We start from the raw sequence: 20,077 nt of genomic DNA, 5'->3' as shown, positions 1-20,077 counted from the left end.
ACCACTGGCCGAATCGCGCAGGAGGCCTCACCTGGAGCAGCAGGATGCCTCACCTGGAGCAGCAGGATGAACTGCGGGAACCTCTGGATGGGCTTCATCATCAGGCTGTGCAGCGTGACGCGGTCAGGGCTGGCTTCCTGGCACTGCTGCGGGGTGACAAAGGGCCAGCACTCGCGGCTCCCGCCTGGACGCAGCCCCCAGGGGGGGAGCTCGCACCTCCTCCCCTCTATGGAGAGGCTGCCTCCAGACCTGCTCCAAACACCTTCTACACCTCATACACCGCCAACGCACACTGACGTCATTCAGTCTGCAGCGAGCCCTGGCTGGTTTCTGAACTGGAAGCTTCAATGTTTTTATTTGATGTTTTAAGAGCCATTTATGAGCTAATTTCAATACTCTAAGAGTCAAACTAGTTTCTAAGATTCTACAATCACAACAAAGTGCAGCTACAAAAAAAAAAAAAAAGAAAGAAGAAGAAAGTGACAAAATCCCAAATTGGAGTAGCACGGGCCCCTAAAGGCACCTGCCCTGCACCTGGGGCACAGTCCCTGCGGCTGCCACGGCTTGTCCTGCATTGGGACAAACCTCCCCACTTCAGCCCTCGCTCTGCCGTGGAGATTCGGGGAGCGGCTGGGGCGTGTCCGTGTCCTGGCAAGTCTCCCCAGGGGAGTCCAGGGGGAAGGGAGTCCAGGGCCAGGCGCCCCCCTCCCTCCGCAGGGGAGGCTTCTCTGGAAGGAGGGGATGCCCCAGGCTGACCATTTACAAACTGGGGAGGAGTCCCCAGCTCTCTCCAGCCGAGGGGCCACATGGTGCAGAGCCTGGAGCCCGGCTTGACCTTGTGGACACCAGGCGCCTGGGGTAGGCGGACAGGGGACTGGATGGCCTGCCTTCCCAGGCCGCCGGGGGCTGGCAGCCTGACGGTGGGGCTGCGGTGGCCTCCTGTCAGGTACTGTTGGCACCAGCAGGACCACAACAAACTCCTCAGAAAAAGCAGACTTTTTTTTTTTTTTTGCGGTACACGGGTCTCTCACTGTTGTGGCCTCTCCCGTTGCAGAGCACAGGCTCCGGACGCACAGGCTCAGCGGCTGTGGCTCACGGGCCCAGCCGCTCCGCGGCACGTGGGATCCTCCCGGACCGGGGCACAAACCCGCGTCCCCTGCATCGGCAGGCGGACTCTCAACCACTGCGCCACCAGGGAAGCCCAGAAAAAGTATACTTTAGATCATCCCGTGTTTCCTTTCTCCTGCTGTGACAGGGGAAGGCCAGAGCGCCGACCGCAGCTTTCCAGAGTGGGGTCGATCTAAGGACGGGCCACCTCCACCCAGGTCCTGCCTCAGTGGGAACCACCATAGCACATGAGAGGGAGGGGGTGTAGCTCAGCCTAAATAAGCCTTCACCCTGGGCGAGGATACCCCCCAGGGTTCACTGTGCAGGTGGTAGAACCTTCCAAGAACACAGTTCAAGTAACAGGAACAGGCTTTGGTCCCAGGTCGTAATGCAAACCGGAGCCTCAGGCAGATGAGACTCCGGCCCCGGGGACTCAGTCTCTGAAGGAGAACTTTATCCTGGTTCCACGGGCGGCGAGCCCTCCGGGCACGTTTACGTCCCAGCCTGTGACGGGCGTCTTCTGACGGGGATGCCGCTGATTCAATGTCACCCATCAAAACCCACCGGGGACTCTCCACAGCTGCCCTTCCCGGGAGGATGGGGAGCCCCCCACCCGATGTCAGAGGAGGAGCGGACCATGCAGCCCCCCTACCCACTGCGGGGGCTCATCTTTAGGGGGTCTGCTCACTGCCTGACCCAAAGAAGCCAAGGAGCCCCTGACCGACTCCAAAGGCCCCTTCTAACCCTGTGCTGAGCAACAGCTGGCCACCTGGTTTGGGGTCTGAGCTCCACTTTCTGACCCCTCCCACCTATCCACATATGTCTAAGGATGTGCAAATGAAGGTTATTTTCAAAGAGCTATGTTGTCACTAAAAACCTCATCATCCTTTCCAGCATTGATCCAACACCTAGGGTCCTGCTGGTGCTAAAATCTTTACAATAAATAACATTATACATTTAGAGGGAAGGTTTGGTGAAATTTCACTACAAAGTATTTTGACATCAAACCTGTTATCAGAGGGTGATAAAACACACAAAAAATGTTTTAAGTGCCTACCTTTAAAAATTCAAGGAAAGCAGGTTTTGTAGCACACGTTTTCTTAAGGATGGCCACAGCTGTGCTAAAATTATTCACATATTCACTGTAAGCATCCAGCACCATGGACTTAGAAAACTGAAATACAAGAGGAAATTGAGAAATGTAAATAATGCAGAGTCCAACTGCTTCCTCCCCATGCTTACAATAAAAGGGTGGAAACCGTGCCAACGATAACCTCTCGGTCACTGTGATGTTTTCATGGGATAAACTTCACTATGACTGTGTGTGATCACTGTTTTCTTTAAGCAGACTTGCTAGGAATTTTTCAACGGTTGGCTGATCTTATTTCCCAACGCTCTTTAAGGCTGCCCTGCTCAAAACTGTGGCAGTTTGGGTTTCAGTTAAGAAATGTTCCTGACTACAGTCGTATAAAGATGGTGTTTACAGACATCCTCCTTTAAATTCCTGCTGACTAGCACTCTGCGGATTTCACCTCCAGGACAGAATGTCCTGCACCTCAGCATGTGGGGGTCCCAGCATCCTGGCCTGACCATCCCCTGGAGATGCTCAGGGGAGGACAGCTGACCGCACCTGTTTCCCCAGGCTGAGGGGCAATGCCACATAGGTCCACTGCCCAATTTTCCCAGAAGCGCAAAGGTTTCCAGAGGCAGAGACATTGGCCTCACTCCCTTTTATTCTTCTAAGATCCCACATATTCTTGAGGATGGACAGCGATTCCCGTAAGTAGATGTGGGGCCACTTAGAGAAAAAATGCTTTCATCTAAATTATATATATGTATATATATATACATATGGGGTTTTTTTGTGTGTTTTTTTTTGCAGTACGTGGGCCTCTTACTGTTGTGGCCTCTCCCATTGCGGAGCACAGGCTCCGGACGCGCAGGCTCAGCAGCCATGGCTCACAGGCCCAGCCGCTCCGCAGCATGTGGGATCTTCCCGGACCGGGGCACGAACCCGCGTCCCCTGCATCAGCAGGCGGACTCTCAACCACTGCGCCACCAGGGAAGCCCTAAATTATATATTTTTAAAAAAGATTTTCTTCTACATTAAAAAAATGTTCCCAAGGTAAACATTTTAAGAAGGATAGACTAAGAGTTGAAACTAATATATAAAATAGGCAGAAATGCAATAAAAAAGTAAATGTCCAGTATCTCTTTTTCGTTTTTCATAAAGATCACTGAAGGGGATTATGCAAATTAATTTTAGTAAGAACTCTCTTTCCACGTTATGTTCAAAGCATACTTTATGTAACTCATTAAGCACACACACAGAATATATAGAAAAAAGGTTTCACGTATCACATTACAGCATTCCTCTAAGTATACAGACACTTAAAAATCTTTCAAGCTCTTGTCCCTTGACAGCGCTGTCCTCAATCAACTTCAGAATCCCTCTGCTACCTCTAGATAGGCAACTAGCCAGTCAGTCCACAGTGTGGACGATTCACAAATGGGCCGAAGATAAATGGCTCGGAGCCACCCAGCGCTGGAGCTCAGGACTGCGGCGGCTCCTGCTGGGAAAGGTCAGCGCAGCTGCGGGACCAGCTCATGTCCCCTCGCGTCCTGTGTCACCGCGGGGCCTGGAGGCTACGTCCGCACAACGGGACACCAGGTCAGGGAGCACAGGGCTGAGGGAAACAGGTGGGTATCTTCCCACAAGGCGGTTCCCAGGAGGGGTGAGACCCTGTGAGGGCTTAAAGCCGACAACCCCACAAAACCGTTCACAAGCAGGGCCCTGACTCGGCGACGAAACCATCATCAAATTGCCTGTGATGCCTCCCAAGCTTGACGGTGTATAGCCCGAAGTGTTCCAGGGGCAGCTCCACCGGAGCCTCTGGACGTTTCTCTCTACATCCTTCCCCTGGGCGCACACGCGTGCTCAGCTTCCCGACCTCAGACCGGCCCCCACGGAGAGCTCCGCAGTGTTGGCCGGGGTGTTGTGGGGTGCAGCTGGGCTCGGGCCGGCAGGACACCCACCCTGAGGCATCCGTGGGAGAAGGGAGGGGCCCTGAGCCCAGGGGAGCCCCGCAGACCCTCTGGGCACGCCGGCTCGGTTACCGAGGCCACGAAGACGTCTCCGATCATCTCCACAGAGTCCCACTCGGCCACGCGGCTGGCCAGCGCGATCTGGAACATGCAGTGGCACTGCAGGACCTCCTTGACCCGGTAGAAGACCGTCTTCAGCTTCCTCTCGCTCAGGATCTTGGGCTCCATCTCAGACAGCGGCTTCTCGTATTGCTGAGGCAGAAACGCACAAGGATGGCCCAGGCTTTTCCCAGGGTTCATGAAAGAACACGGAGAAACTCACCTGTGCAACTACGTTTGTGTCCAACAAGCCACGCGACTTTTGATGTCAATACACAGACACAATTCTCAGATTCTTTTAAGAATTTTGCCAATTTGAGTATTTTATAATTCATAGGTTCACAAAACATACCATTATACAACGTGGCATTTAGATACCTCCAAAATCCTCGTAAGAGCATCCACGTAGCTCTTTTCACTGTCGACAACCGAACCCAGAATATATCTTCTTACGACCTGTTGAGAATTTGAAAAGACAACAGTCAAAACCTGCCTCAGAAAACACAACAGATACATTTGACTTCTGTTGAGGCTTGTGGACAAAAAAGTTTTTTGTTTTCAAGACAGTACATAAATGAAAACTCCCAAGGCCTTAAAATATATTAGTGCATTAACTACCTACCATTATGGGCACAAAACATTGGTTCCCCATCACTACAATTCTGTTATTTGTAAACCTCAAATTATAAACCACAACTACAGTAACACAATTAAATTATGGCATTAACAACAATTTCATTCACTCATCCAACAATAATGAACTGAATTAACGGATTGTATTTTATGTGCTGAGCATGGAATTACATGGTATTTCATGTATACATTAAGCATAGAAAGAAAACCTTCCAGTCTTGACTCAAAGAATGCTATTACCGACACATCTAAAATCATTATTCCAAAGTTATTAAAAACAAAACAAAACAAAACTTTTGGAAGGTGGAGGTATAGTTTTGTTTTGTTTTGAGGCCATTCGAAGCCTACAAGTCTAAGAACGCAGAGAGTAAATTACCAATGTCAATTCCAAGTGCAAAAACTCCTCCAGACCTGAGATGCCTGCATTTCAAACAGTGACATCACTTTGGGATTTGTTTTCATGAACAGAGGACACGCAAGCGCAAGTTTCTGGCTGTAAGATGCCTGTTTAAGGCCAATGACGTCACTGGGCACTTTTGTCCAGTTTACACACCGTTTGCAAATAAATGTCAAGTGGAGCATAGAAATGACAAGGCTGCTCCTAACCCCACCCCCGGCAGCCCCATCCCAGGAACCGCGACGCCACCTGGCGGCAGAAGGCACATCCTCCGAGGGCGCGCCTCTTGTCAAGTCACCGACATCCACAAGGGAGCGACTCCACTCCTTACAAAAGGGCTGCTCCTTCACAAAATGAAGGCAAAAAGCAACCTTCAAGGACACTTAAGGAAGAAAGTGATGTGTGTAAAAGGTAGATGAGTCCGGAATTAAAGCACAAGCACATGCGGCCGCAGCGATGACCCCTCCCTCTGAAACGAGGGTGGCACCCCACGACCCAGACACCCCCAAACTGCGGATGGTCAAATTTGGACCAGCCTTCTCACAAAATTCAGATTCCCACACACTGTCTCAACTCTGGGATCAGGATATTTGAGGATTTGGGGGGCGTCTAACCTAGGAATTAAATATGTTTTTTTAGGTCCTGAGATGACACTAATGTATCAGGTCAAAGGACCTGGAATTGGTATTACTGAAAAATACAAAATAAAACCCCAAATCTCCCCCAGATCCCAGGGCTCCCGCAGGTCGGGTCGGCCCCTCAGTTAAACTCAGTGCGTGGACAGCACAGCCAACACGGGCCCCCAGGCCTCAGGCTTCCCGGGACCCTGACCCCAAGGCTGCAGGGAGACCTCAGCCCTGGATCAGCTTTCCTAGGAGGCCATGGGGACCCGCAGGAGACGTGCCTGCACCAGGAGGTAATTAGAGCAATGGAGGAGGAGAAGGAGGTGGGGGGGGCAAAGGGGAGGGGAGGGCAGGGAGGGGGAGGGGGAAGAGGAGGAGGAGAAGGGGGGTAAGGGGGGAGGGGCAGAGGGGGGGAGGAGAGGGGGAGGGGGAGAGGGGGAGGGGGAGAGGGGAGGAGGAGGAGAGGGGGAGGGGGAGGGGTAAATGCGAGGGGAGGGGAGGGAGACGGGGGGGGGAGAGGAGGAGGGGGTAAAGGGGAGGGGGAGAGGGGGGAGGGGGAGAGAGGAGGAGGACAGCAGCCCCTCCCTGTGCCTGGACCCTGGATCAGAGGCCAGACGGCAGAGGATGCTGGCCTCATCCTTCAGCTTCAGTGCCACCTTTCAAGTAAATGACAACCCAGGAAATAAAGGTTTTCCTCCCACCAAACAGGGCATGTAAAGAACGCTTCATATGCAGCATTTTTCCTGACAGTTATGTTACCTTATATCAACTTTGGAAGAAAAAATTCAAAGAGCACTGACATCCGGGTTTAATGTTTTAATGGAAAACTCCCCGGAGAACAAGCAGTAACCAGTGGGGAAAGCAACCTCTGTGAATCAGGGGGTAAGGAGGAAGCCTGCGGGGAGCGGCGCAGAAACCAAAACACAAACCCTCTCCGGCCGTCGTGAGCCTGGCGTGGCGCGTTCAGCCGAGGGCCACCACACGCGTCGCGTCACTGTCTTGTCGGGCCACGAGGAAGACACCGCCGACGCCATGTCCCCGTTTCAAGGGAAGGAGGACGGCGCTCGCGGAACAAGTGAGCAGCCTGGCCGGAGTCTCCCCTGCCCCAGTGCAGGGCCCGGGGTGGGAACTGGGCTGGAGCGGTGGCGCCTACAGAGGTGCCCTTTCTGCACCAGGGACCCGTCCTCGCTGTCACCACCCGGCCCTCTGGGGGACAAAACTGACTGGCAGGTGTGTGTGTCTGTTGAGAGACCCTGCGGGCTCAAAACTCCCTTGTCCCCCGTCCCCTGGCCGACCCGCATGCCCCTGCCGTCTCCAAGTCTCGGCCTGGCCGGGGATGCCCCGCGGCCACATGCATCTGCACGGCGGCCACAGTCCCTCACCCGCGGGCCCCCCACGGGGAGGCTCCACGTGCCTCCCGACCACGTGACCCCCACACTGTCCGGGAAGAGGACCCAAGTCCTGGAGCCCCAGGGGAGGCTTTCCAGGAACATCGAGAGTATTTCTGAGCAATCGATGCCCTTTTTCAGACTTGCGAGGCTAAAACTAGGTGGGCGAGCCAGGAACTTGGGCAGCCAGCAGGGGGCAGTGAAGAGCAGCCTCTCTGCTCCTGCAAAAACCGTCGGCCCGTCCCTGCCAGCAACGCGGCCACATGTCAACCCCAGAAGCACGAGGGAGCTGAGGACACGGGATGCAGGGGGCACAGGACCCGGACACGCCCGCCGCCCAATGCCGCCTGACCACGAGGCCCCTCTGGGCCTGGGTGTCCTCCTGTGACTGTGCTCCACAGGGGCGCACGCAAGGATGAGGGGGGTGACCTGTACACCTGCCTGACATGTCCCCTCCCGAGCACACGAGCCTGGCCTCTCACAGCCCAGCACCCACACACCAGACACTTCACCAGCACCTTCAACCTGCTCTGCTGCCCCCTGCAACCCAACCAAGTGCCAGCTTCCTACTCCAGCTTGACCTATGGCTAAGAGCCCCTTGGCAGCCTTTTCAACGCAGCTTGTCATCTTTCTTACTAGACTCTGAACTTACCACAGAGGATTTTTATGTGGTTCTGTCTGCACGCCACATCTGTGCACGCGTGTCATGTGTGTGATGCATGCATCTATCAACCACCTTGTATACCTATCACCCACCTACGTCTATCTACCTACATCATCTGTTTACAACATCTGCCATCTCTCTCAGTCTCCATGACCGGCATCAGGCTGCCCATGCGGGAAAAACTCAAATCACACCCCACCCAAAACCATCAACCCCTGCCCCCAATCCCCCCAACTCTGCGGTACACCCTTGTCTCTGACGCCCTTGTTTCTGAAGTTTTCCTTTCCTTTTACCCAAAGATAATCAAATGGAAACCACGGAATATCTTCCCTCTGCTACCTACAGTACTTTCATAGATGAAGAAATTTATTGATATTCGGCTAACTTCGTGAGTTGCTGGAAATCTATCTTTTAATCTCAGACTCAGGCACTATGTACACACACACGCACTTTACACAGTCACATCTAGTCCCTTTGTAGAGGGGACACTGTCCCATCAGTGTGAATGAGTATACATGACCCTCACAAAGAATGCAGACATTCCACGCATTTTCACAATTACACTGGGGCTGATACTCAAAATATTTAGGCCCGCTGCTGGGTTAACCCCTTCCTTGCTGGACCAGGAGAGGCCAGTGGATGAGCCCAGGTGGATGGAATGGCTGCGAGTGTGTGCCAGCAGGTAACTCCCAGCCAGCACACCCGTCCTGGTATAAGCATGGGGGTATTCGCCCTGCGCATCCTACCTGCTGCTGAGACAAGCCTTCGGGCATCGGGGTGAGGATGGCTTCTGGGTGCTTGCAGTCCACGTCAATGAACAAGTTCTGCTCCTCTTCAAGACAGGATCTGTGGTCTTAAAGGAAGACAGAATGTGCTAGTTTCACACTGAAACAGGATATAACATCACAGCGCAGTAAAGCTGCTGTCAAAGCAACACCTTGGGCAGACACCTCAGTTCCACGTCTCCTTTCCGCCCAGCAATGAGTAAAGTAGTTTTAACAAACCCAAGAAAATATCCTTCCCACAAGAGGAATGTGGTGTTTGTCGATATTTGAGATTTTCAATACTTGAAGTCTAACTTCAAAAAGCCGAGGTGTCATTTGAACACCTAGATGGCAGGGTAGAAATACATATTTCAATTTCTTAATCTATAACATATCAAAGTCAGAAACAAAGAAAAGCAGCTATGAATGACTAAGAACCAACACTCCATAGTCAGGGAAAACGAAGGTAACTTCCTGACTTTCTCCCTTTCTCACTAGAAATCTGAAGAAGCACAACTTCCCCAAGATCAAAAATTCTAGACCAAAATTAAATTCATTTCTAAAAACTTAGATGTAGCTAAGTAATCTAAAGAATTCACAAAACAGCTAGAAACCAGAAAAGCACAGGAATTTTTAGGTAATAGGAACCTAGAGATGATCTAATTTAAAGATACAAAACCCTAGCTGCACAGAAGAACTGTCAGAGGAGCTTTAAAAAGCCTACAGTGTCTATACACCTATTGGAACGGCCAAAATCCAGAGCACTGACAACAGTAAGTGCTGGTGCGGATGTGGAGCAACAGGAACTCTCATTCATCGCTGGTGGGGATGCAGGATGGTGCAGCCACTTTGGGAGACAGTTTAGTGCTTTCTTATAAAACTAATCATACTCTTATCACATGACCCAGCAGTCACGCTCCTTGGTGTTCACCCAAAGGAGCCAAAAACTTATAACCACACAAGAACCTGCACACGGACGTTTACAGCAGCTGTATTCACAATCGCCAAAACTTTGAAAGCAACTAAGATGTCCTTCAGTAGGTGAGTGGATAAAATAAACTGTGGTCCATCCAGACAATGGATATTATTCAGCTAAAAAGAAAGGAGCTATCAAGCCATGAAAAGACACGTGTAGGTTCACAACTGTAACACGTGGGCCACTTGGTGGGGACGGTGACAGTGGGGAGGGGAGGCTGTGCATGAGCGGGGCTAGGGGTTTGGGGGAAATCTCTGTACTTTTCACTCAGTTTTGCCGTGAACCTAAAACCGCTCTAAAAACAAAATAGTCTTTAAAAAACCCACAACATCCCAGCGTGAGGACGTCTCCCACAGAGGCCCACTGACGGTCTGGGGGTGGAGGCCTGGCACCGCTATTTGTAAGAGCTCCCGGTTCCTCCCTGTGAACTCCAGGGCTAAGAGCCGCGACTTTATTAGCCCAGGCTTCCCACCCGACAGCTCAGGAAGCTAAGGCCGCAGGGCTCAGGGGTGTGTGTAATGGGTCCCCCTCCCCCCAAACCACGGACGATCCTGTGATACTCTGCTCACTGTCCCCCTGGAGCTGGCTTCCGGCCTGCCCCGTGCACCTGGACCCCGTTCCCTTGCGATCCTGGTTCAGGGGTCCCGGGTGGGCCCGAGTCGGCATTTCTGAGCAGCCCCCCAGACTCCGGGGCCCCTAACCCCAACCTCTGCACCTGTGGGGCTCTGCCTGTGTGCCCTCCCACGAAGGGCCCCCTCTGGGGCACCTGCCCCGCTGCCAGCTCCTCACCGGGGAGCACACTCTATCTGAATCCACATCCCCGTCTCAGCCCCTGACACACTCTCCATCCTATGTGAAGAGGCTGGCGGCTCCGTGAGGATCACACCTTCTTTAAAGGCACAGGTGGCTTTACGGCCAGTTACAGTCTTCCTGGGCCATTCGTAGGGGAAACACATGACCTTAAAGTCCTCTCCCTGCACGGTTATCAGCAACCCTGCACTGAGCCAGCACCGACTTTGCACATCAGAAGTTCGTAGCGGCAACAAAGAAACATGCTTCTGAAGGACCAAGTCAGAGTCAGGACGGTCATTCCACACGTAAACCCTCAGCTGCCCGCACAGCCGGGTACCTCCTACCACACCAGCGCACAGACGTGCTCAGACGCTGGAGAACCCTCGCCCGGAGCTTGCTGCCGACGTGAACACACCCAGACAGGCTCTATCTTTCTGACACACAAGCGCCATGGGCTCCTGCCCGAGTGAAATGTTTCACAAAACCTGAGAATTCTGGAATCCTCTCACCGGCACAGAGGATCCTGAGTCCCCACTTAGAGCCCACCGTACTCAGCCTCAGCCGTGAAAGGTCAGGAAACGTGCCCAGGAGCCCCAGGCACCGTGAACGCACCCCCGTGACTGTGTTCTATTATCAACGACCCTGCTGAGAATCCAGGGGCTCTGTGGGGGGAGAGCAAGCCCCCGGGGGGACCCCCGATCACCCGACCGCTGGGAGGAGCCTGTTAAGGGGGGGTGCGAAATCCACCCCCTGCGAGAATTCACTCAACTTCCTGCCGCCCCCGGAGCCCCCGCTGCCCGCGCCGGCCCTGAGCCCAGGCAGCCTCCCGAGGTCGCACCCCGCAGACCTGCAGAGACGAAGGACTTGGTCCTGATGAAGGAGCGGCCCCGCTTCACCACAGCCTTCGTCTTCTCCAGGCCATCCTTGGTGCCCTCCTTGGCGGCCTTCACGAGCTTCTGCATCTGCGGGGAAGGCAGGCTGGGTGAGGGTGGGATGACTCGGTAAAACCTCCTTGTTGCTTTTACTCCATTTTAAAAGAATACTGTCAAGTAGTTTGCTCTTGAAACATCATCTGAAATTGGCTTTTTGATCTGGGAGAGCTTTCTTGGCTGTTGTGAAAGTGTGTGTGGGGGGGTGGGGGGGGTTTGGGGCTGTTTGGTTTTGATTTTGCTGGTTAAAAAAAGAAGAAGGAAAAACAAATTTACAAACAGAGCCCTTCCTTAACATAGTTTTAAAAAAAGTCTCCTGCTGTGTTTAAAAGTCAGTCTTCGTTTTTATTACAAACACTTGCAAAGAGCTTTGCAGAAGCCGAGTGCAGAGAGCTGAGGCCACAGGTGTGAACAGTTTTGCCCAGGCCAACGGACAGACGGCAGGAAACAGTGGAGCCCCTGGCTGGAGACCCACCGGCTGGCTCAGCCGCTGGGCACTCCCCAGCCTCCCCCGGACTCCCCGTGGAAGCTGGTCCAGCGGCTCACGGGCCCTTCGTACTGATGGTCGCAGGAATGGCCAGATGGAGAGACCTGCCGGGATACAGACAGAGGGACGGCCCGCGGGAGGGGTTGGCAGACCCCCTCCTCCACGGAGACTGAAGGGTTGGAAAGACCACCGGCCCCCGCCGGTGGTCCATTCTGGTTCCCTCAAGCCAGGGTCCTGGCATAACGCTTAGACTGGCCGTTAGTGCCCAAAGCTTCCAATGACGTGCTTTGGCATTTCACCCACATTTCTTATCCTTAGACTCTAACGTCTGAGATATTGGCCACTGGGTACCGAGCGACTGATCCTTTAGAGAAAATCCAGATGGCCTCTTATGACACAAGCCAACACCCTTCGGGTCTGTCTAGGTGCCGGCCTCCCCGCCCTCCTGCGATCCTCCCCTGGGGGAGAGGCTTCAACACCCGCCCGCTCCCCTCCAGGGCTTCGCCCGGCCTCCCTCCGGCGGCCCTTTCTACGGAGGGCCACTGCCCAGTTGCACGTTTGTGCAGAGCAGCGCCGGCTGAAGGGCTCTCGGGGGCTGAGTGGGCACCCTGGACTCGGGAGCTGTCCCCGTGCCTTAGGCTGCGTCCCTGAGGATGTGCCCCTGGCCCACCACCCACCTCGACAGACACCAGATCCACGTCACACTGCCTGGCTGACCCCGACTCGGACGCCCAGCCACTCACCACCGCTCTACCCGCCAGGTTAAACGTGGCAAAGCCACTCTGCCTGCTCCGACTCCTGTATCCCTTCATCCAAACGCAGCTTTGTCCGCTGACAACCCTGGATAGCAGCCCGCCGTCCCCGCTTCTCCGCAGCCACCGCTGGTGCCTTGCGCCGCCTGTGCGCCCCTGCCCGCCCGGCTGCCGGGCGCCCCTCCTTAGCTCCCTACCCCCCCGTTGTCCACATCCCGCCGCCCAGACCCGGGCTGCACGTGCTGTCCATGCTCCCTCCAAGGAGTCAGAGAACTAGGGACAGACGGATGGCCAGGGAGCCTGCAGGGGCCCGAGCCCCGGCTCCAGGTGAAGCCACACAGGTGCTGGGTTCCGGGCAGAGGGAACGGCCACCCAGGGTCGCAAGGCTGCAGCAACACGCCAGGCCCTGCTTCTCCTGCGGAGGACGGCAGCACGTAACCGGCCCCAGACGAGTCACCCTACCTGCTTCCTTGCCGCTCTACCGCCATCTGATCGTGCACATTCCCCTCTCTTTGCTGAGCTGGCCTGCCTCGTTCCCCTCCCTGGATCACCTGGCCCTGTGCTCCCTGGAAACCCCCGCCCCCCCGGCCTCCAGATTATCCCAGGGGCTCCGCCTGTTTCCTGCACGGAACCAGCCCGACGCTGTGCCGGAGGAGATGCCATGATTCCGGGGGCTTCACTCCTGCACCAAAAAGCGTGGAACAGCGCCGTGACGTTCCAGAGACGTTTCTGAGTGAACACCTGCCTCAGGTAAGTGCCTTTCAACACGTGTGAACAAATCACAAACGTCAGAAGGACGAAGATCCCACTGAAGGAAAGGTTACTTGACAGTGCCCTTTTAAAACATCTCAAACAGTGGACACCACGACATTCACACCCAGCAGTTCTCGACTTTGTGGTCTCAGGAGCCCTTCACACTCAGAAAAGTCATCGAGCAGCCCAAACGGCTCTGGTTTACCTGCTCCATCTATGTTATACTACATAAGGAGTTAAAATTGAGAAAAATGTTGAATATTTTTATTAATATTCATTAAAAAAATATTAAACCTATGACATTTTGTCTCAGGTAACGTTTGATGAAAAATTACTACATTTTCCAAAACAACAAAAAAAGTGCATTGTTTTGCACGTGGGGGTAGCTGCCTCGTGTCTGGCGTGGAGACGGTGGATCCCACGTCCCAGCAGGCGTGGGTCACGCCCTGGGGCCTCCGTCCACACGTGGGGGGACGGGGGGGGACAGAGGCGAAGGATACCCCGGAATTGACAGGAACTCGCCACTGCCCGGGTGGCCCTGGGGTTCCCTGGACCGCACCGTGAGAACCACCACCCCGGCAGAACTGGGAAGCTCTGGGGCTGAGTTTTCTCGTTAAAGGACAGTCTGTTTTTGCAGAAGCGTTTTCAGCGTGAACCACACTACCTTCAGTTCATGTTTGTGCTTTAGCTGCTGAATCTCTACCGCGCCCACCGCGTTTGCCACCAAATGTCTCATCTTTTTCTCATAGTGCTCCTTTAAGCGGGTTAGGTCATGGGAAAGCTACAGTACAAAGAGATACAAGCTTTTCACAACACGCTCTTCCCGGTGCTTTGAGACAATCTTACATTGAAAGGACTTGAGCAGCGTCTGGTGGGTGATGTTCACGCACCAAGGTCCTACTGCCCTGGGCCCCCCCTCCTAGCCCACCGGCTCTCGAGAAATAAACACATGAGTGAGGAAAACACATCATCAGAAGACAGACTCCAGGTGAGGCAGACTGGAGACTCTTCTATGCTAAACAAGGGCAAATAAATGCACAGAAAAATGTGGGCACCATCACGCCTTTACGTTTTGGTGAAACTAAAATGATCAAAACTGTAGAAATATATATAAAATTATTCCATTGTGTCAGCACCAAAGCAAAAGAAGCTTGAATTCAAGATTGCATTGATGGGGGAAATGATTTGGGGATGACCACGTAGATGTTTCAGTCTCCAAACTGACATAACTTTCTCTGCAGCCCACGGGGATGGGGTGAAATCTTGTAATTCACTCCTCACATGATCACAAACGTCTCCAATATGCAAACCGCGGCCCCTGATCCTTAATGAGTGTTTCCCATGTCAACCCAGACAAGGACACCTCAGCAATTTTTTAATAAAATCTGAGACTATGAGGTGAGTCTTAAACGACTTACAGTGTCATTTTGGCAGCTTCTGAAATACGACTTTTTAAACTAGGAAACTTGGTACTCCTTAGAGCTGCCCTCAGGACGCTGCCCCACAGGACGGACGTGTGCTGGACCTGGTGAGGACTCTGCACTCACAGCCGCCCGGGGCTGGCCCTCCACCGTCTCTGCTGCTGGGCCACCCGGCCTCCTCTGTCGGCATTGCTAGTGGTGCATCTGGGAACACGGGTCCAGCTGGACGGCCAAGAGGGCAGAGTCTCCACTCAGTAATCATGCCCACGGCTCAGGGGCCATCGCCTGACCAGCCCAGTTTGCACGTCATCCACCAGGCCCGCTGAAGATGAAATTTACGAGCGTTTTAACCGCTCTCCAAGGCCCCACTAGCTGCCCCATCCTGCTGAAATCAGGCCCCAGTGCCGTATTTAAAATCTCCATTTAAACCTGGAATGTTGGACTCGGCTGTAACAAGCCAAGTGTCACCTTAGTTACCGGCTCCGTTTAAAAGTACAGCTGTAGCTTCATTCGCTGCTTAAGTCTCGGCTGTAATAACTCTGGTGACAGAGACAGCTAAGTTCTGGGGAAAGCTTGTTAATAATATTGAGTAGCTGAGTTGACCACCACCAACTGGTAGAGTCTTCTTGAGTTTCAGGACGAGATTCCAGACTATGCGAACACTACGCGCCCGTAGTAATCTGTAAGCCGCACCGATGGGGAGGCCATGTCCAGGGGCCCAGCGGCCTGGTTACGCAGCTGCAGGCAGGGGGAGGCGTAACTGATCGATCGTGCCGTGACTTATCGATTCTGCTGTGATGACGAGGCACTAGCCACAGCATCCACCAGCATGCAGCCTGCATCTAGACCTCACGCAGAAAGGACATGGAGCGCGCTGACGTGACCGTGGACGGCAGTGTGAATCACCCTTTTACCAATAGCCAAAACACCCAACGACGAGTATTTGGGGTGGCCAGTCACCCCTGGACACCGGACACCTCAGTGGGGTGATTTCCCTCAGCAGAGCCTCTCTCAGGTCCCCACCCTCCAACCTCCAGCCCTGGAATCCACTCCTGCAACCTGGAGCTTCTCCCTGGACCCTCATCTCGGGAGCTTCACACACACACACCCTCCCTCCCTTTAAGGCTGCTCCTGGGCGGCTCGGGCGCTTTCGTCCTGTGACATCCTTTTGTAACATGTTCTATTTTTATATCTTCCTGTTTGTGTCGAGAACACTGAGGTTCAAAACATCCCGTAAAGGACAGCAGGGCTGTGCTGTGTCCCACCCGGCCAGGCTCCATCCATGCAGCGGGCTGGGCACAGACAGCCTTATGTGTACGCAACACAAATATCCAGGGAATGCTTATTTACGTAAGTAATTCAAGATGGCGAACTCGCTTAGGGCCTCTGGAGGGATTTAGTTTATATAAATTTAATTTTCCCATCCTGCCGAGATTCTATGATGTGAAATAAGGGGTGCCTTCTCTTTTGCCAACACCTCGTGCTTTTCTCAAAGTACATATCAACGGCTTAAAAAACGACCGTTTAAAATAGTATGTGAATGAAAATGACATCTTAGAGTCCCGTCCGCACGTCCACGTGAGAACGTTTTCTCTCTCAGGCGCACAGACCGGACTCGTACCTGCTTTTTGTGGTCGCTGCGCAGGAAGGACCGGGGGACCCCGTTTCTGCTCTCTGAGTCACTCTGCTCCCCGTAGCTCTCGAATTCGCTCGAGCTCCACCCGTACTCCAGGGAGCTGTTGCCACCTTCGTCTCCATTCTCAACATCATCATAAATCATTTCATCTGAATGCATAAATGCCAAAAGGAAATTTAAAACATAGACCCTCACTGGCTATTGTTCTGTTTGTGCAGGTTCGTCATCTGACCACATCGCTGGGAGCTGGCACCTCAGAAAAGCTGGGAGGAACGGAACCTCAGGTGTGGCGCCCCCGCCCCGGAAAGGCGCTGGACTGATGGGCGTGGGGTGGCAAAGCTCTGATAAACCCCCAGCCCCATCCGCGTCCTGAGGACCACTGGTCTATGAGAAGCCACCACAGTTATACCAAATGACGTCTTGCCCATAGAGAACTTCTGACAAAGGAAGATTTTTCTTTAGATAAACGTATGGAATAGAAACGGATTAGACATACAGACAGATTAACAGATCACAGACAGATGGATGATAGAGATATTTCAATATGAATGCAAGTGAAGCTTACCGCAAACAATTACAATTTTTGCTTTCGTGCTAAAACTAGCCCATAGTACCTATAACCTGTTAACTGTATTTAAGTATCTTCATCACATCAGTCGTCTTAGAATTAATGAAGAGCACATCTGTATACGCCGCCAGATACGATGCCAAAGGCACTGCCTGCAGAGGGGACACGCCGGTCTAACGGAACAGCTGTCACCTTCAGCAGGGGCACCGCCAGCCCGCCTTTTCTTGCCGTTTGGTTTCTGAGACCCCAGATCAGCCCATCTGCGCTGGGAAAGGTCTACCAGGGAGGATCATTCACTCAAAAATGCATTTCAAACTTGGTTTTACAGCAACCTGCCTTTAGTCTCCACGTTATTTGCAGCAGGGACTTAAATAACTACCCCGGAGCACACTTACTCTAAGGACCTGGCAGGTTTATGTAGAAAGAGGGCCGAAGGTAAGCACGGGTCTCCTGTCACGTAGGAATCTCGGGAGGAGGCCTCTGTTAGCTGAGGCCCTAACAGTGCTGGGGACCTGAAAGCGTCCAAAGCATTTGTGGGATGAATACGTGAATCCACGCTTTTAATTAGGAAGTTTGCCGTCGGTTTGAAGAACATGTCCTCTATTGGGCTGGGAAAGTTCCCTCCTATCAGGAGTTTTGAACACTGGAAGGCATGGTACCAAGTACCTTCTAAGCGTGTATCAGGATGAGCGTATGGTTTGTGTCCTTCGCCTGGTTCTGTGGGAAATGACACCTAAAGAACCAGCCGATGTTGAAAGATACCTGAACTCTGGAGACAAACCTCCAGGGTTAGGATGGGCTTTGGCTTGTTTGCTGAGATGCTGCCAGACGTGCTCTCCTGACATTTCATTTGGGGTGCTCCGCATCACGCCTTTCGGGCAAAGGGGGCCCTAAGCTTGTGCTAACACCCTCAGGGGGATCAGAGGGGGTCAGTTCACTTGCTCACTACTCTTTCCTGCCTTCTATGGGGTTCAGTACCCCTTTCCTTGAACTATTCCTCTAGGGTCTACAAGCGGTCAAGCTCTCCAATCTGCGTCTGAGGTTGCCTGTTTCTCTCTTGTTAAAGGACAGGACTTTAGTTGGATGTGAAGATGTGGGCCAGACACCAAGTTTTCTTCAGCATTTTGGGAACATCCTGCTGTGTCCCAGCCTGTCGAGAAGCTGCTGTTTTTCCCAGACTGCAGTTCCTCCCGGGTGACTGTGCCCTCGCTCCTGTTGCTGTTAAGATATTCAAGTGGGCTGTGCTCGGCAGTTGGAATTGTACATGCCTCGCGGCGGATTCATGCTCAACCTGCTTTGAATTTGTATTTCTACAATCCGGGAACTTACATCTGTAATTCTGGAAAATTCTTAGTAATTCCTTCCTGCATGACTTCCTGTGTATCATTTATTAGAGACATGCTGGTACTTCAAGCCTCCATGTTTCTTCCCTTCCCATTCATATTTTTCACATCTGTAACTCCTCCTGCTTCTTTTTAGGGTAACTGAGAAAATTACCCTACCTTGAGGGCTGGGATATAAACATGTGCACACACAAAACTGTACTGCACAGCATCGGTGAGACACCGTAACCTTACAAAACGTGATTACAGACACACACAGCTGTGCACCTAAGGCTTCTGCCTGCCTGCCTACATCCGGAGGGAAAGACGGTAAACTGCATCTCATAAAACTCCACCCCAGACAAAAATCAAACCTGGCTCAGAGTCTGAATTTTCTCTTGGCACGTCATCATAAATGGCTTCTTCCGGATCTGGAAGAAAAGGAAGGGAAACTTTAAAAACCGACCCCGACCCAGGGAGAACATCCTGCACTTCCTGCACATCCTGCATGGAGCTACAGACTCCTGTGATGCTACAGCTACTCAAGAAGTTAATGTTATGATAAGGATGACTCATGGGGCCTTACCAAAGCATGAGCACTGTTTTTAGGGCAGAACATTTCCTTGGGATGGAAGGACATCTCTAAACAAAGTGGTTGTGAAATGTATCCAACAGGAGTTTTATGGTCTCCAAGCCAATTTATTCCATGATTTTGCATTAAATTACACGTCTCTACGCGGCTCTTTATAAACATTTTTAACTTTATGCAGTTGATGTGTTCTGATACACAAAAATTACAAAGGTGGCGTGCAGTCTCAGAAACAAAGGGACAGCTTCACTGCCGCTGTCAGGTAGGAAGCTTTAAAGTCAACCGATGGCTTCATCTCATTTTTCACCCCTGCAGATGAAACGTGGCCACACACGTGTATAAAAATGCTGAACTTTGGGGCTTCCCTGCTGGCGCAGTGGTTGAGAGTCCGCCGGCCGATGCAGGGGACACGGGTTCGTGCCCCGGTCCGGGAAGCTCCCACATGCCACGGAGCGGCTGGGCCCGTGAGCCATGGCCGCTGAGGCTGCGCGTCCGGAGCCTGTGCTCCGCAACGGGAGAGGCCACAACAGAGAGAGGCCCGTGTACCACAAAAAAAAAAAAAAAAAAAATGCTGAGCTTTGAGGACAAAACCTGTCAAACTGCATTACGTGAAACGTTAGCATCCTAGGAAACTGTAAGGTGTTTTCTTTAAAAAAAAAAAAAAAAGGAGGGATCCTCCCCGGGCAGATACTCCATGTGAGTGTCAGTGGTCCTCCAGGAGATCAATGGGGTTTGAAGTTCATGCACGTATTCGTAAGAGCTCCATGCTCTACAGGGAGGCCAACCAAACTACAGGGTCCTCCATCCTGGAACCCACGAAGGTGACTGGTTACTAACCAACGCAAGCCAAGATGACATAAATACAGCCTCGCCCTCCTCTGACGTGCGGCCACCATCCCCTCCCCACATTCCCAGGACCCAGCTTCTTCTCGTGCTGTGCTCAAGCTCCCACGTCAGAGAGGCTTGCTGTCCCGGAACAATGTTTCTCGACTGTGACCACGGTATTTGCACCCCCGTTAGACAGTGTGGGGGGCTGCTGATGTACAGACCTTACTTTCAAATACAGCTGTTCTACTAATAAGAACGAGTCATGGGAGAACGTCAGGTTTTACTTGGGAAATAAAATTGCTTG

At 52.7% G+C, this 20,077-nt stretch overlaps 1 protein-coding gene across 2 annotated transcripts in view; it reads right to left on the bottom strand.

The window, feature by feature from the left end:
* ARHGEF10 (Rho guanine nucleotide exchange factor 10) overlaps positions 1-20,077 on the bottom strand; it is an 88,305-nt gene that overhangs the window by 41,441 nt on the left and 26,787 nt on the right. The window contains exons 7-15 of one of the 2 annotated variants that reach the window (XM_081221006.1): positions 18,731-18,787; positions 16,452-16,615; positions 14,074-14,190; positions 11,336-11,450; positions 8,703-8,809; positions 4,630-4,707; positions 4,225-4,404; positions 2,165-2,281; positions 54-146 (exon numbers count right to left, since the gene is read on the bottom strand). In XM_081221006.1, coding sequence (XP_081077132.1) covers positions 54-146; positions 2,165-2,281; positions 4,225-4,404; positions 4,630-4,707; positions 8,703-8,809; positions 11,336-11,450; positions 14,074-14,190; positions 16,452-16,615; positions 18,731-18,787 — 1,028 coding nt within the window. The remainder of the gene's footprint in view (positions 1-53; positions 147-2,164; positions 2,282-4,224; positions 4,405-4,629; positions 4,708-8,702; positions 8,810-11,335; positions 11,451-14,073; positions 14,191-16,451; positions 16,616-18,730; positions 18,788-20,077) is intronic. The other variant, XM_081221007.1, reaches the window with a different exon arrangement.

The sequence above is a fragment of the Mesoplodon bidens genome (assembly GCF_964165515.1).
Source record: "Mesoplodon bidens genome assembly, chromosome: 20".
NCBI lineage: Eukaryota > Metazoa > Chordata > Mammalia > Artiodactyla > Ziphiidae > Mesoplodon > Mesoplodon bidens.
Note: the sequence above shows the minus strand (reverse complement) of the source record. Positions and strands in the feature narration are given on the sequence as shown.